Consider the following 16923-nt stretch of genomic DNA (forward strand, 5'->3'; position numbering starts at 1 on the left):
TGCCATAGAAGTGAACATGACAGGGTGGGATGTGTTTTCCAGGTGTGTCACACACTGTGCATGCCATAGAAGTGGACACAGGGTGGAATGTGTTTTCCAGGTGTGTCACACACTGTGCATGTCATAGAAGTGGACACGACATGGTGGGATGTGTTTTCCAGGTGTGTCACACACTGTGCATGTCATAGAAGTGAATACGACATGGTGGGATGTGTTTTCCAGGTGTGTCACACACTGTGCATGCCATAGAAGTGGACACAGGGTGGGATGTGTTTTCCAGGTGTGTCACACACTGTGCATGCCATAGAAGTGGACACAGGTGGGATGTGTTTTCCAGGTGTGTCACACACTGTGCATGCCATTGAAGTGGACACAGAGTGGGATGTGTTTTCCAGGTGTGTCACACACTGTGCATGCCATAGAAGTGAACATGACAGGGTGGGATGTGTTTTCCAGGTGTGTCACACACTGTGCATGCCATAAAAGTGGACACAGGGTGGGATGTGTTTTCCAGGTGTGTCACACACTGTGCATGTCATAGAAGTGAACACGACAGGGTGGGATGTGTTTTCCAGGTGTGTCACACGCTGTGCATGCCATAGAAGTGAACACGACATGGTGGGATGTGTTTTCCAGGTGTGTCACACACTCTTCATGCCATAGAAGTGGACACATGGTGGGATGTGTTTTCCAGGTGTGTCACACACTGTGCATGCCATAGAAGTGAACATGACAGGGTGGGATGTGTTTTCCAGGTGTGTCACACACTGTGCATGCCACAGAAGTGGACACAGGGTGGGATGTGTTTTCCAGGTGTGTCACACACTGTGCATGCCATAGAAGTGGACACAGGGTGGGATGTGTTTTCCAGGTGTGTCACACACTGTGCATGCCATAGAAGTGAACACGACAGGGTGGGATGTGTTTTCCAGGTGTGTCACACACTGTGCATGCCATAGAAGTGGACACAGGGTGGGATGTGTTTTCCAGGTGTGTCACACACTGTGCATGCCATAGAAGTGAACACGACAGGGTGGGATGTGTTTTCCAGGTGTGTCACACACTGTGCATGCCATAGAAGTGGACACAGGTGGGATGTGTTTTCCAGGTGTGTCACACACTGTGCATGCCATAGAAGTGGACACGACATGGTGGAATGTGTTTTCCAAGTGTGTCACACACTGTTCATGCCATAGAAGTGAACATGACAGGGTGGGATGTGTTTTCCAGGTGTGTCACACACTGTGCATGCCATAGAAGTGGACACATGGTGGAATGTGTTTTCCAGGTGTGTCACACACTGTGCATGTCATAGAAGTGGACACGACATGGTGGGATGTGTTTTCCAGGTGTGTCACACACTGTGCATGTCATAGAAGTTAACACGACATGGTGGAATGTGTTTTCCAGGTGTGTCACACACTGTTCATGCCATAGAAGTGGACACAGGTGGGATGTGTTTTCCAGGTGTGTCACACACTGTGCATGCCATAGAAGTGGACACAGGTGGGATGTGTTTTCCAGGTGTGTCACACACTGTGGATGCCATAGAAGTGGACACAGGGTGGGATGTGTTTTCCAGGTCTGTCACACACTGTGCATGTCATAGAAGTGAACACGACAGGGTGGGATGTGTTTTCCAGGTGTGTCACACACTGTGCATGCCATAGAAGTGGACACATGGTGGGATGTGTTTTCCAGGTGTGCCACACACTGTGCATGCCACAGAAGTGAACATGACAGGGTGGGATGTGTTTTCCAGGTGTGTCACACACTGTGCATGTCATAGAAGTGAACACGACATGGTGGGATGTGTTTTCCAGGTGTGTCACACGCTGTGCATGCCATAGAAGTGGACACAGGGTGGGATGTGTTTTCCAGGTGTGTCACACACTGTGCATGCCATAGAAGTGAACACGACAGGGTGGGATGTGTTTTCCAGGTGTGTCACACGCTGTGCATGCCATAGAAGTGAACACGACATGGTGGAATGTGTTTTCCAAGTGTGTCACACACTGTTCATGCCATAGAAGTGAACATGACAGGGTGGGATGTGTTTTCCAGGTGTGTCACACACTGTGCATGCCATAGAAGTGGACATAGGGTGGAATGTGTTTTCCAGGTGTGTCACACACTGTGCATGTCATAGAAGTGGACACGACATGGTGGGATGTGTTTTCCAGGTGTGTCACACACTGTGCATGTCATAGAAGTGAATACGACATGGTGGGATGTGTTTTCCAGGTGTGTCACACACTGTGCATGCCATAGAAGTGGACACAGGTGGGATGTGTTTTCCAGGTGTGTCACACACTGTGCATGCCATAGAAGTGGACACAGAGTGGGATGTGTTTTCCAGGTGTGTCACACACTGTGCATGCCATAGAAGTGAACATGACAGGGTGGGATGTGTTTTCCAGGTGTGTCACACACTGTGCATGCCATAGAGGTGGACACAGGGTGGGATGTGTTTTCCAGGTGTGTCACACACTGTGCATGTCATAGAAGTGGACACGACATGGTGGGATGTGTTTTCCAGGTGTGTCACACACTGTGCATGTCATAGAAGTGAACACGACATGGTGGGATGTGTTTTCCATGTGCGTCACACGCTGTGCATGCCATAGAAGTGGACACAGGGTGGGATGTGTTTTCCAGGTGTGTCACACACTGTGCATGCCATAGAAGTGGACACAGGGTGGGATGTGTTTTCCAGGTGTGTCACACACTGTGCATGCCATAGAAGTGAACACGACAGGGTGGGATGTGTTTTCCAGGTGTGTCACACACTGTGCATGCCATAGAAGTGGACACAGGGTGGGATGTGTTTTCCAGGTGTGTCACACACTGTGCATGCCATAGAAGTGAACACGACAGGGTGGGATGTGTTTTCCAGGTGTGTCACACACTGTGCATGCCATAGAAGTGGACACAGGTGGGATGTGTTTTCCAGGTGTGTCACACACTGTGCATGCCATAGAAGTGGACACGACATGGTGGAATGTGTTTTCCAAGTGTGTCACACACTGTTCATGCCATAGAAGTGAACATGACAGGGTGGGATGTGTTTTCCAGGTGTGTCACACACTGTGCATGCCATAGAAGTGGACACAGGGTGGAATGTGTTTTCCAGGTGTGTCACACACTGTGCATGCCATAGAAGTGGACACAGGGTGGGATGTGTTTTCCAGGTGTGTCACACACTGTTCATGCCATAGAAGTAGACACATGGTGGGATGTGTTTTCCAGGTGTGTCACACACTGTGCATGCCATAGAAGTGAACATGACAGGGTGGGATGTGTTTTCCAGGTGTGTCACACACTGTGCATGCCATAGAAGTGGACACAGGGTGGGATGTGTTTTCCAGGTGTGTCACACACTGTGCATGTCATAGAAGTGGACACGACATGGTGGGATGTGTTTTCCAGGTGTGTCACACACTGTGCATGTCATAGAAGTGAACACGACATGGTGGGATGTGTTTTCCAGGTGTGTCACACGCTGTGCATGCCATAGAAGTGGACACAGGGTGGAATGTGTTTTCCAGGTGTGTCACACACTGTGCATGCCATAGAAGTGGACACAGGGTGGGATGTGTTTTCCAGGTGTGTCACACACTGTGCATGCCATAGAAGTGAACACGACAGGGTGGGATGTGTTTTCCAGGTGTGTCACACACTGTTCATGCCATAGAAGTGGACACATGGTGGGATGTGTTTTCCAGGTGTGTCACACACTGTGCATGCCATAGAAGTGAACATGACAGGGTGGGATGTGTTTTCCAGGTGTGTCACACACTGTGCATGCCATAGAAGTGGACACAGGGTGGGATGTGTTTTCCAGGTGTGTCACACACTGTGCATGTCATAGAAGTGGACACGACATGGTGGGATGTGTTTTCCAGGTGTGTCACACACTGTGCATGTCATAGAAGTGAACACGACATGGTGGGATGTGTTTTCCAGGTGTGTCACACGCTGTGCATGCCATAGAAGTGGACACAGGGTGGGATGTGTTTTCCAGGTGTGTCACACACTGTGCATGCCATAGAAGTGGACACAGGGTGGGATGTGTTTTCCAGGTGTGTCACACACTGTGCATGCCATAGAAGTGAACACGACATGGTGGGATGTGTTTTCCAGGTGTGTCACACACTGTGCATGCCATAGAAGTGGACACGACATGGTGGAATGTGTTTTCCAAGTGTGTCACACACTGTTCATGCCATAGAAGTGAACATGACAGGGTGGGATGTGTTTTCCAGGTGTGTCACACACTGTGCATGCCATAGAAGTGGACACAGGGTGGGATGTGTTTTGCAGGTGTGTCACACACTGTGCATGTCATAGAAGTGAACACGACATGGTGGGATGTGTTTTCCAGGTGTGTCACACACTGTGCATGCCATAGAAGTGGACACAGGGTGGGATGTGTTTTCCAGGTGTGTCACACACTGTTCATGCCATAGAAGTAGACACATGGTGGGATGTGTTTTCCAGGTGTGTCACACACTGTGCATGCCATAGAAGTGAACATGACAGGGTGGGATGTGTTTTCCAGGTGTGTCACACACTGTGCATGCCATAGAAGTGGACACAGGGTGGGATGTGTTTTCCAGGTGTGTCACACACTGTGCATGTCATAGAAGTGGACACGACATGGTGGGATGTGTTTTCCAGGTGTGTCACACACTGTGCATGTCATAGAAGTGAACACGACATGGTGGGATGTGTTTTCCAGGTGTGTCACACGCTGTGCATGCCATAGAAGTGGACACAGGGTGGGATGTGTTTTCCAGGTGTGTCACACACTGTGCATGCCATAGAAGTGAACACGACAGGGTGGGATGTGTTTTCCAGGTGTGTCACACACTGTGCATGCCATAGAAGTGGACACAGGTGGGATGTGTTTTCCAGGTGTGTCACACACTGTGCATGCCATAGAAGTGGACACAGGGTGGGATGTGTTTTCCAGGTGTGTCACACACTGTGCATGTCATAGAAGTGAACACGACAGGGTGGGATGTGTTTTCCAGGTGTGTCACACGCTGTGCATGCCATAGAAGTGAACACGACATGGTGGAATGTGTTTTCCAAGTGTGTCACACACTGTTCATGCCATAGAAGTGAACATGACAGGGTGGGATGTGTTTTCCAGGTGTGTCACACACTGTGCATGCCATAGAAGTGGACACAGGGTGGAATGTGTTTTCCAGGTGTGTCACACACTGTGCATGTCATAGAAGTGGACACGACATGGTGGGATGTGTTTTCCAGGTGTGTCACACACTGTGCATGTCATAGAAGTGAATACGACATGGTGGGATGTGTTTTCCAGGTGTGTCACACACTGTGCATGCCATAGAAGTGGACACAGGTGGGATGTGTTTTCCAGGTGTGTCACACACTGTGCATGCCATAGAAGTGGACACAGAGTGGGATGTGTTTTCCAGGTGTGTCACACACTGTGCATGCCATAGAAGTGAACATGACAGGGTGGGATGTGTTTTCCAGGTGTGTCACACACTGTGCATGCCATAGAAGTGGACACAGGGTGGGATGTGTTTTCCAGGTGTGTCACACACTGTGCATGTCATAGAAGTGGACACGACATGGTGGGATGTGTTTTCCAGGTGTGTCACACACTGTGCATGTCATAGAAGTGAACACGACATGGTGGGATGTGTTTTCCATGTGCGTCACACGCTGTGCATGCCATAGAAGTGGACACAGGGTGGGATGTGTTTTCCAGGTGTGTCACACACTGTGCATGCCATAGAAGTGGACACAGGGTGGGATGTGTTTTCCAGGTGTGTCACACACTGTGCATGCCATAGAAGTGAACACGACAGGGTGGGATGTGTTTTCCAGGTGTGTCACACACTGTGCATGCCATAGAAGTGGAGACAGGGTGGGATGTGTTTTCCAGGTGTGTCACACACTGTGCATGCCATAGAAGTGAACACGACAGGGTGGGATGTGTTTTCCAGGTGTGTCACACACTGTGCATGCCATAGAAGTGGACACAGGTGGGATGTGTTTTCCAGGTGTGTCACACACTGTGCATGCCATAGAAGTGGTCACGACATGGTGGAATGTGTTTTCCAAGTGTGTCACACACTGTTCATGCCATAGAAGTGAACATGACAGGGTGGGATGTGTTTTCCAGGTGTGTCACACACTGTGCATGCCATAGAAGTGGACACAGGGTGGAATGTGTTTTCCAGGTGTGTCACACACTGTGCATGTCATAGAAGTGGACACGACATGGTGGGATGTGTTTTGCAGGTGTGTCACACACTGTGCATGTCATAGAAGTGAACACGACATGGTGGGATGTGTTTTCCAGGTGTGTCACACACTGTGCATGCCATAGAAGTGGACACAGGGTGGGATGTGTTTTCCAGGTGTGTCACACACTGTTCATGCCATAGAAGTAGACACATGGTGGGATGTGTTTTCCAGGTGTGTCACACACTGTGCATGCCATAGAAGTGAACATGACAGGGTGGGATGTGTTTTCCAGGTGTGTCACACACTGTGCATGCCATAGAAGTGGACACAGGGTGGGATGTGTTTTCCAGGTGTGTCACACACTGTGCATGTCATAGAAGTGGACACGACATGGTGGGATGTGTTTTCCAGGTGTGTCACACACTGTGCATGTCATAGAAGTGAACACGACATGGTGGGATGTGTTTTCCAGGTGTGTCACACGCTGTGCATGCCATAGAAGTGGACACAGGGTGGAATGTGTTTTCCAGGTGTGTCACACACTGTGCATGCCATAGAAGTGGACACAGGGTGGGATGTGTTTTCCAGGTGTGTCACACACTGTGCATGCCATAGAAGTGAACACGACAGGGTGGGATGTGTTTTCCAGGTGTGTCACACACTGTGCATGCCATAGAAGTGGACACAGGTGGGATGTGTTTTCCAGGTGTGTCACACATTGTTCATGCCATAGAAGTGAACACGACAAATGGTGGGATGTGTTTTCCAGGTGTGTCACACACTGTGCATGCCATAGAATGAACACGACAAATGGTGGGATGTGTTCTCCAGGTGTGTCACACACTGTGCATGCCATAGAAGTGGACACAGGGTGGGATGTTTTTTCCAGGTGTGTCACACACTGTGCATGCCATAGAAGTGGACACAGGGTGGGATGTGCTTTCCAGGTGTGTCACACACTGTGCATGCCATAGAAGTGGACACAGGTGGGATGTGTTTTCCAGGTGTGTCACACATTGTTCATGCCATAGAAGTGAACACGACAAATGGTGGGATGTGTTTTCCAGGTGTGTCACACACTGTGCATGCCATAGAATGAACACGACAAATGGTGGGATGTGTTTTCCAGGTGTGTCACACACTGTGCATGCCATAGAAGTGGACACAGGGTGGGATATGTTTTCCAGGTGTGTCACACACTGTGCATGCCATAGAAGTGGACACAGGGTGGGATGTGTTTTCCAGGTGTGTCACACACTGTGCATGCCATAGAAGTGGACACAGGTGGGATGTGTTTTCCAGGTGTGTCACACATTGTTCATGCCATAGAAGTGAACACGACAAATGGTGGGATGTGTTTTCCAGGTGTGTCACACACTGTGCATGCCATAGAATGAACACGACAAATGGTGGGATGTGTTTTCCAGGCGTGTCACACACTGTGCATGCCATAGAATGAACACGACAAATGGTGGGATGTGTTTTCCAGGTGTGTCACACACTGTGCATGCCATAGAATGAACACGACAAATGGTGGGATGTGTTTTCCAGGTGTGTCACACACTGTGATGGTGGCTGTGAACCAGGAGACAGGAGAAGGGGAAGCAAGTGTGTTGTACAAATCACCCCCCGTTTTCAACGGCGCCATTCCCACCGTGTTCTGCTCTGTGAAGGGGTTCGTCTCCACCCTCAATGTACACAGAAGCTTCGGTGTAAGTTTGTTTCCCCTTATCTGTCCGTCTGTATCTTATCTGACTTAGTGTGTGTCTGACTGTGTCTGTGTCTGTACACGTCTATGTGAAAATACCTACTTTTCTACATCACAATGTTCTATTCTCTCAAAAAAATATTTGAGTTCATTAAGCACATCAAGGTCCACATCATCAGCTGTCCACTCGTTTCATAAACATATCCCAGATGTTTTTGTGCTGGCTGTTACACATGCAACAAAATAAATCGTTCTGAATACTGTACCAGCATAGAAACACTCAAAAAAGCGCTTAATGCACGCACGAATGTTGATATTCATAACTTGGCGAATATGTTTCAGGCATACGTCTTTCAAAGAATATTATAAACACGGGAAAACGATTTTCACATGCCACTGGTTACCATTCATTTGATGTTTTATCATTAGTACTATTCGTTCTCCGGAGTACACGCCAGTTTGATCCAGTGCAAAAAGCACACAAAACGTGGAGACATATTGACAGACAGGGAGACAGACGGACATCGGAACGGTTGAAGTGACGACACGGAATCACTGAAATATGTCCTAGTGCCCCACCAGCCATGTGCAATGAGTGCAGCATGAGTTGGACAGAATTATTTCCGGGTTTGCATTGCTTTTTTGATTATCTTCTACCTTGTTTTCTTGTGGGGGGGGGGGGGGGGGAGGGGACGATCTGGCTTTTGAGGGGAACAGAACTGCCCTGCTTACTTCGTCTTCTCCTTCTCTCCCTCAGGATCTCCTTGAAGTGTGAGGAGAAAATCACCGGGGGTATTTGTTTTGTGATCAGTACAGATTTTCTTCTTCTTTTTTTCTTATAATCGGGAACATGTATTTCTGTGTGAAAGTCGAGATGCTGGCTCTCCGGGGGAAGATCGCGCCGCCAAAATGCTGCACCATCCTTGTTTCTCTGTTTTCCTGTCTGCAGGTGTATTTGTTTCACCATCAAATTGGGTTTCTCTACAGAGTTTTGCCAGGGACAACACTTTTGTTGCCATGGGTTCTTTTACGCGTGCTAAGTGCATTCTGCACGCGGGACTTCGGTTTATCGTCTCATTCGAAAGACACAGTATTTTGTAACTGTCACTATTGTTGGTTCTACTGTTGGTGCTGCGATTGCCCATATTCCTTTGCAGCATCTTCATTATAACTTTCAACCAGCCCAAAGCACAATACAATATTACATCAGTCAGACACAAACAACAACCACAACCACAACAACAACACACACACACACACACACACACACACACACACACACACACACATACACACACGCGCGCACGCACCCACGCACGCGCACACACAAGTTCAAGTTTTAATTATCCTTTCACTCCTATTGGAGTATGGAGGATTATTGCAAAATAATGTTTTCATGCCCAGAACAAACATTTCCAAATACACAACAATGTCACATAAAAGTTGAGAAAACACAAATGTCTTTTAACTCCAAAAGTGTAGCTAGGCAACATTTGAAAATCTAATCATCTTACTTACAGCTAAAATGACTTTTTTGCCTCCTTTGAGCGTATTACAAAAATTAAAAACCGATTTTGGAGACAAATATTTTTTAGGAACTTATCTATTTCGTAACTGATCATAATTGGGACATTCCATTATAAAATGAAACTCATCCCCAATCACAGACATGTTACAAACCTTACAAAGCCGTAACTCTCGTGGCATGCCTTTGTGTCTCCATGTTTCTATTTCCAGCTTATGATTACTACTTCGAAATCTGAAGAAGCTGATAACGTAATCATCAGGCATTTGACTTATATATTTTTCTCTACCAAATCCACTTTTGAAATTTCGATAAAACAAACATTTACTACTCGCCTCTAGAGCATGTCTTCATAGATTTTGAAAACTATCTCTCAAAGCAGTGTTGACATTCTTGCAGAAAGATTCCCTCTCAAAGAAGAATTGAGCATCAAAAACAGTCATACCCTGTTTCTATTAAAATTTGTCTGATACAACTCATCCATTTTGAAGAATAAATACCATTTCGATATAAATCAAGTAATATCAAACATATTTTCTCAGAATATTTTTCTGTGTTTGATATCACTAAGCTGGTCCAAAATCGAACTAATTTCATTTTCACTAACACACTAATTGGATAAATACCAGTTTCTCCAAAAACAATTTCCTGTTCAGTTTGAACAAGCGTTTCAAAATTTTCAATTCTAATTTTTCAAGTATATCTACATTTTCATAACCCCATATTTCTGCACTAAACAACAAAATAGGAACAATCATAGACTGGTACATGTCCAGAACGATATGTAAAGGTAAATCTTGATTTCTGGCTGACTGAAGAAAAGAAAACATGGCTTTTTCAGCCTGTTCATAAATCATTTTTTTAGCTTTGTAAAATGTTGCGTTTCTACTAAATTCGATACCAAGATACTTAAAAGAATCGACAACATCCAAACATGCATCACCAAACTTAAAAACAGGCTTTAGCTTCTTTGTAAAAATAAATATCATCACTTTAGTTTTCTTTGCATTAACCACTAGTTTCCATTTTAAACAATATTTGTGAAAAACATTGACGGACTGTTGTAATCCTTTCGTCTCCAAAAGTAAAATTGTGTCATCTGCATACAAGAGTACAATAATTGCATGTAACTATCTTAGTCTGAAATGTTAACATTCAATAAAAGATCAACAGATGGAATCTTATGCTGTCAAATACGACTCTAAATCATTGAGATAAAGAGAAAAAAGCAAAGGCGAGAGATTCTCTCCTTGTCGTACACCCTTACAAATGCTAAAGAAATCAGATTTTTCACCATTTAAAAACACACATGACTTAATTCTATCATACATGTTCATTATGACACGCAAAAGTTTATCATTCACGCCTCCATGAACAAGTTTTTGCCATTACCCACTTCTCCAAACTGAATCAAAGGCTTTTTTTATAAACAACAAAAGCACAGTAAAGTTTCTTCTTTTTCATGGAGAAAATATCTATTAGTGATTTCAAAACAAACATTTGATCTAATGTAGAATAGGACTGTCTAAATCCTGCTTGGGCCCGTGAAAGTATATTGTTTACATTGATATAATCAGTCAGTCTAGCATTTAACACTAGTGAATAGTTTTCCAACACAGCTGAGCAAAGTTATTCCCCTATAATTATCACAGTCAAATGTATCACCTTTGCCTTTATACAATGGCAATATCAAGGCGGATACCCATTTTTCTGGTACAACACCTTCGTCCAGTACCTTGTTAACTAATTTACAATATGTTTCTGTCAGCAAAGCAACGATGTTAATGACATATTCATTACGAATCATGTCTTCACTTGTACTTTTGACTTTCTTCAGTCTTTTGATGGCTGAAGTAATTTCATCTTCAGTAATATATGCATTTAAAATATCATCATTATCCTCTAAATTGATCATGTGCATTGTCGTTGTACTGTTGTTGAGTATGCAACAAATGGTTTTGTATAAATAAAAACTCGGGAAACTCTTAGATAAGTCCCACGACTTTTAATACAGCTTTCGACGATCCGTTGAGCCAAAACGGAAGTGGTAACCAAGGAAACAAAACAAGGGAAGTAACTTATCTAAACTAAACAAAGGAAGTAAATAACGCGTAAGAGTGAGACGCTACACTGTCAATATGTTCATTATCATTAACGTTGAGGTTGCTGAAATGGTGAAACATGTCTTCTAAATTTATGGGACATGATGTTTTCTTTTTCTTTTTAATTCTATTCCATACTTCTCTTGAATTGCTTTTGCGTAAACTTCGTAGTTCTCTGTGCCATTTTTTTTTCTCCGCGACTTTTCTGCTTTCTTTAAAACGGACTTGTTACTTTTGCTGACTATTTTCACTAGAATCTCATTTTTCTTAACTCGGTATTTAGCTTTAAAATATACTGATCAGCTTCATTTGCATGTTTGTTTTCGTTTGCTGTCTGAATCAGAATGTTTGCGAGCTTATCATTTATGACGTCAATATCAGCATCGATTGCGTCATTTAAGTCTGTAAGCTTAGCGTCAGACAAATTTTCTTGAAAAGAAGCAGCCTTTTCGTGTTCCCATTTTTGACTCACTTGTGTAAACAAAGTAAGTGAGTCTATGTTTTAACACGGTGTTCGGTTGTCTGTGTGTGTGTGTGTGTGTGTGTGTGTGTCCGTGGTAAACTTTAACATTGCCATTTTCTCTGCAAATACTTTGTCAGTTGACACCAAATTTGGCATAAAAATAGGATAAATTCATTTCTTTCCAGTCATCTTGCTTAAAACAATATCGCACCTCCGGGATGAGCACAAAAATATATATAAAAAGAAGCCAGATAATATGCAAACTGAATTTACTGTTATATCTATATTTTTTTTATTCTCTAAACTTGGCACTTTGATCTGATATTCGACACAACAACAAGAGCAGTCATTTTTATCACTTTTTGTTCAAACAGGAACTTTATTTGCTAAGCATGGAAGTTATATTTCTGGTGCATGTCTTTGGTGCAGATAGTAAAAAAGGGAAATTAATCTGTAATTAATGCTAGGGGGGTTAATTTGCTTTAAACTGATCTTTCTCATCTTAAACATTACATTTTGAAATTATACTCAATACATAGAAAACTTGTGTGTTTTACTCTCAGGGCTTTCACTATGTTCATTCGCCCAAGTGGTCTTTTTCGGAAAATACTCAAATCAATTCTACGAGTGGATTTTATAGATCTATTGGCTGAGCCCTGAAGGTCATGGGCAAAAATCAGTTGCGTACACATATTTATACATATTCAAAGCGCATGCTCATATTCCTCGATCGTGAACGCGAAGGACGCCATTTTGTTTCAAGTTGTTGACCTGCCCGTTCAATCCTATATTCAATCGACAATACACGATAACATGTGATGGAAAGTTGGAGAAGGAGACCGTTAAATATTTATTCAGAGAAAGATTTGTGAACGCCTCATCACTTACTGGATTATGCCGCAAACTGCAATAAAAATATCAACAAAATCAGTCGGAATTCACAGTTAAAAATAATAAACCATGCGAGTTAATACCCTTGAATTGATGAAACGTAAAAATTTCCAGTCTTGACTTTTCTCAAAACGAAGTCAATTTCACTTCATACAACGTTTAGAAGTACTTGTACTTGGCTGTACCTGTTATTAGTTTAACAAAATACTCAATTTTCATATCAGCTTTAAAACTATAAAACTAGAATGAACATAAAAGAGAAATTGAATCGACCGTGTCGTAATTTCTGGCGGGTACATCTATCTAGATCCAGAGAAAACGGCTAAATGTTGCTGTGTGATTGCGGCAATAGCCACGTCTCCTTTACCGCGGACTTAAAAAGAATTTTTAATTGACCTCAAAGATTTTTTGAATGCCCAAGATACACCAGAATGATATGATTTAAACAGCGTTCTCACTGCGAATACCGCAATCGATTTATCGCCCTTAAATCATGTTTAAATGTTTAATTTTTGAACGTCAGTTAAGGAGTCACGATAGTGTATTGGGTAAGATAGTTTCTTCTCATCCGAACACGCGGGGTTCGAATCTGCCGTTTTTGTTTTTTGTTGTTTTGTTGTTGTTGTTGTTTTGTTGTTGTTGTTTTGTTTTGTTTTGTTTTTGTTTTTTTGTTGTTGTTTTTTAACCTGAAGCTTTATAATAACAAATACAGAACATATTTTAACGATTAGATAGAGTCTTGAAGGCCCTGCCTCTCTTGTATCTCTTTTAAAGGAAGTGACTGTGATTAAACTTTTTAAAAAATCTTCTGGTTTTCCTGTTTCTTCCTGAAGACAGCGGATGTAAAGAGACAGGCTGTACTGTATGTGTATTGTGTGTGATTTAAGCAACTTAAGCTCGGGTGCTTACTCTTTCGGACGATGGCCTGGTCTTCAAAACTTCGAAAGATGCTCAGGAAAGAAATAAAGCCGTCCAGAAACAACTGAACAATATCGCTCAATGGTGCAAGGACACAGGATCTTCTATCAATCCAGCGAAAGCTCAAACGTTGCTGTGCACCCTCAACAACAGAACCGCGAGCAAATCACCACCACCTGTGTCATTCGACGGAATTAAAATCGAGAAAACCGAATGCCTACGCTACCTAGGAATACACTTCGACAGGATGCTGACCTTCAGTAAACATTGGAAAATAATGTTCTCAAATGCAGAAAGGGTCTTTCAGTCTTAAAAGCAATGGCAACCAAAGGTATTGAACAACGCCACTTCTTCCTGCTATATCAGTCACTCGTCCTCAGTGTGATCGACTACGAACTTGGGCTAACAACACCGTCTCAAAGCAGCCTCCTAAAATTAGAAAGAGTTCAAAATGAAGTTACGAGGCTGATCCTTGGAACAACAAAAGACACGCCCACGGAAACCATGCGATACCTGCTTGATCTTCCTTCAGTGCAGGCCAGAAACAAGTTAGAACAGGTTACGACCTACTTCAGAGCATTAGAAAACCCTCAAAACCCACTGCATGACGCAATCAAGGAACCAAAAGGCAGCCGTCTAGGACGAGGAAGATCATGGATGGGGCAAGCAGAAGACACAATCCAGCTGGTATACCGACTACAAGACCTGAAAGAAACAAAAGAATGGAAGGAAATCCCCGAAAACCTCAATCATCTATTCAACACAGCCATTTCACTCACTCTAGAAAGACATTGTCGGGAATGGCCGGAGGGCAAAACTGATGCAGAAGTGATGCTACTCATAGAAGAAAACAGTAAAGAAGAAGACATCATCACATACACAGATGGCTCAGTCACCAAAGACCAATCCGGTTGGGGATTCACTGCGAAACAAAATGGAAAAACAATTAGGAAAGAGAATGCTGCCTACAAAGTCACAACCTCTAGCCTAACGATGGAAGTTGAAGCTGTGACACATGCCCTCCAGTGGCTATCATCTATCCATATGGCCGGAAACCAACATGCCATGATTCTAACGGACTCAGTGAACCTCAAACAGAAAATTGAAAGCAGAATGGGAAGCCGAGAGTGGCATGAGGCAATGCGCAACCTTCAGATTAAAAAACTTACATGGTCATACTGCCCGGGTCATGCAGGTGTTAAGGGAAATGAGCGAGCTGATAGACTTGCTGGTAACGCAACAACGAGCAGCCTACATCTAGGAAAATCGGAAATCCTCAGAAAAATCAAAGAATACCAAAAAGAACAGGTACAAGGCCATCACACCATCGATCGCCGCAAAGAAATAAAGGTAGAGAGAGGGAGCGGCCGTAAGTCTAGCATGAAAGGTAGAGCACGATGCGTTGCAAATCAAACGAATATCGGCATCATTTCCAAACCAACACTGCGCAAATTTCTTCAAAACGGAACAGTCTCTATGGGCTTTTCCAAATACAATAGACTGAGCAACACCTAGACACCACTTTCTTGGCATCAGAGATCTTTTCTCACCCCTCTTGCGGCCAATCAATGGCAGCCTCTGTGCGTGTGTGTCTGTGCGCGAGGGTGTAAGTATACACATCTGTCAGGAGAGCTCTGTGCACGTGCGTGCGTGCGTGCGTGCGTGTGTGTGTGTGTGTGTGTAGAAGATGAGGTATGTGTGTATGCATGTCCACACTGTGGGAGCAACGGAATATTGGAACGTGCGGGTGTGCATATATATATATATATATATATATATATATATGGGGGTGGGGCGGATATGGGAGTATGTGTGTGTGCTTGTACAAGTAAGTGTGTGTGTGTGTGTGTACCGTGGAAGCTGCGATGCGTAGCCTAGAAATGAGTGTGTGGAGGGGGGTGCAGGGTAATGTGTGTGTGTGTGTGTGCGTGTTGGTGCTCATGTACGTTTATGTGTTTTTGATCGTGCTTTCATATCTGTGAAACTGCATGTTTGTTGCATATATGCTACGCATGTGTATGTGTGCGTGTATGTGTCAACGTGTGTCTGCATTTTTTTTTTTTTTTTTTTTTTTTTTGTTGGTTATTTTTACTTTATTTTATTTTATCTTATTTTTATTGTTTTTTTAAATTTAATTAATTTATTTTAATTTCTGTAATCTTATTCATTTTTATTGTTGTTGTTTTGTTTTGTTTTGTTTTTTTGTTTGTTTTGTTGTTTTTTTTACTTTTTTATTGTTTTTTTTAGTTTTTTATATATTTAAAAAAAATTTTTCTCAAGGCCTGACTAAGCGCGTCGGGTTACGCTGCTGGTCAGGCATCTGCTTGGCAGATGTGGTGTAGCGTAAATGGATTTGACCGAACGCAGTGACGCCTTCTTGAGCTACTAATACTGATACTGATACTGTGTGTGCCGGCAGAGTGGTTACCTCAACGTGGCAGGCGCCGTGGACTGTCGGGGGCTAGACGACAGGGTGCGGGTGAAGGTTTGGGACAGCAGTAGAGGGGTCACCAACGCCTTGACCACGATGTACGTGCAGGTCAAAGCCTGCTCCATGGGACCACAGGCCCTCAGCCAGCACTGACCACTCAGACCGTCCACCAACGAAGAACATGTCCACCTGTATGTTGTCCCACTGACCCGCCGGTATTTCGTGTCCTGAATTACGGGAGGGTGGAGGGAGGGGATGGAGTTAGAGAGGAAAGATTGAGCTCACCATTCCGTCTCCTCTTCGCATCGCAAGCAACCCGATAGACTGCTTCATTTAGGAATTGGTTCGTCATTTGGGTCCTGTAGTTGGACCGATTATATTTCATCCACACACACACGTGTGCGCGCGTTGAACCTCGTGTTGCTTTATCCCTGTTTTTGCTGTGCCGTTAGCAAGATGATGACATATCCACAGCGAAACTCTCTGTTCGACAGCAATGATGCATCACACTACGTTGCTTCTTCAGTTAACTAAAACCTTGTGGCCGAGTGAATCCCTGCCCACAGTGAAGGGGTACGTTCCGTTGGTCACCAGGTTTGTTTGTCACGATAAGGAAACTGCCGTGAAAAGCACAGAAAAGATTGAAGAAAA

The 16923-nt window shown here is 44.0% G+C and overlaps 1 protein-coding gene across 1 annotated transcript in view; it reads left to right on the top strand.

The window, feature by feature from the left end:
- Positions 1-16468, top strand: part of LOC143290755 (uncharacterized) — a 59754-nt gene extending 43286 nt beyond the window's left edge. Inside the window, exons 9-10 of the mRNA XM_076600269.1 lie at positions 7786-7946; positions 16261-16468. Of these exons, the coding sequence (XP_076456384.1) occupies positions 7786-7946; positions 16261-16425 (326 nt within the window). The 3' untranslated portion in view covers positions 16426-16468. The remainder of the gene's footprint in view (positions 1-7785; positions 7947-16260) is intronic.
- Positions 16469-16923: the final 455 nt, after the last annotated feature.

Source organism: Babylonia areolata, chromosome 16, assembly GCF_041734735.1.
Source record: "Babylonia areolata isolate BAREFJ2019XMU chromosome 16, ASM4173473v1, whole genome shotgun sequence".
Lineage (NCBI taxonomy): Eukaryota > Metazoa > Mollusca > Gastropoda > Neogastropoda > Buccinidae > Babylonia > Babylonia areolata.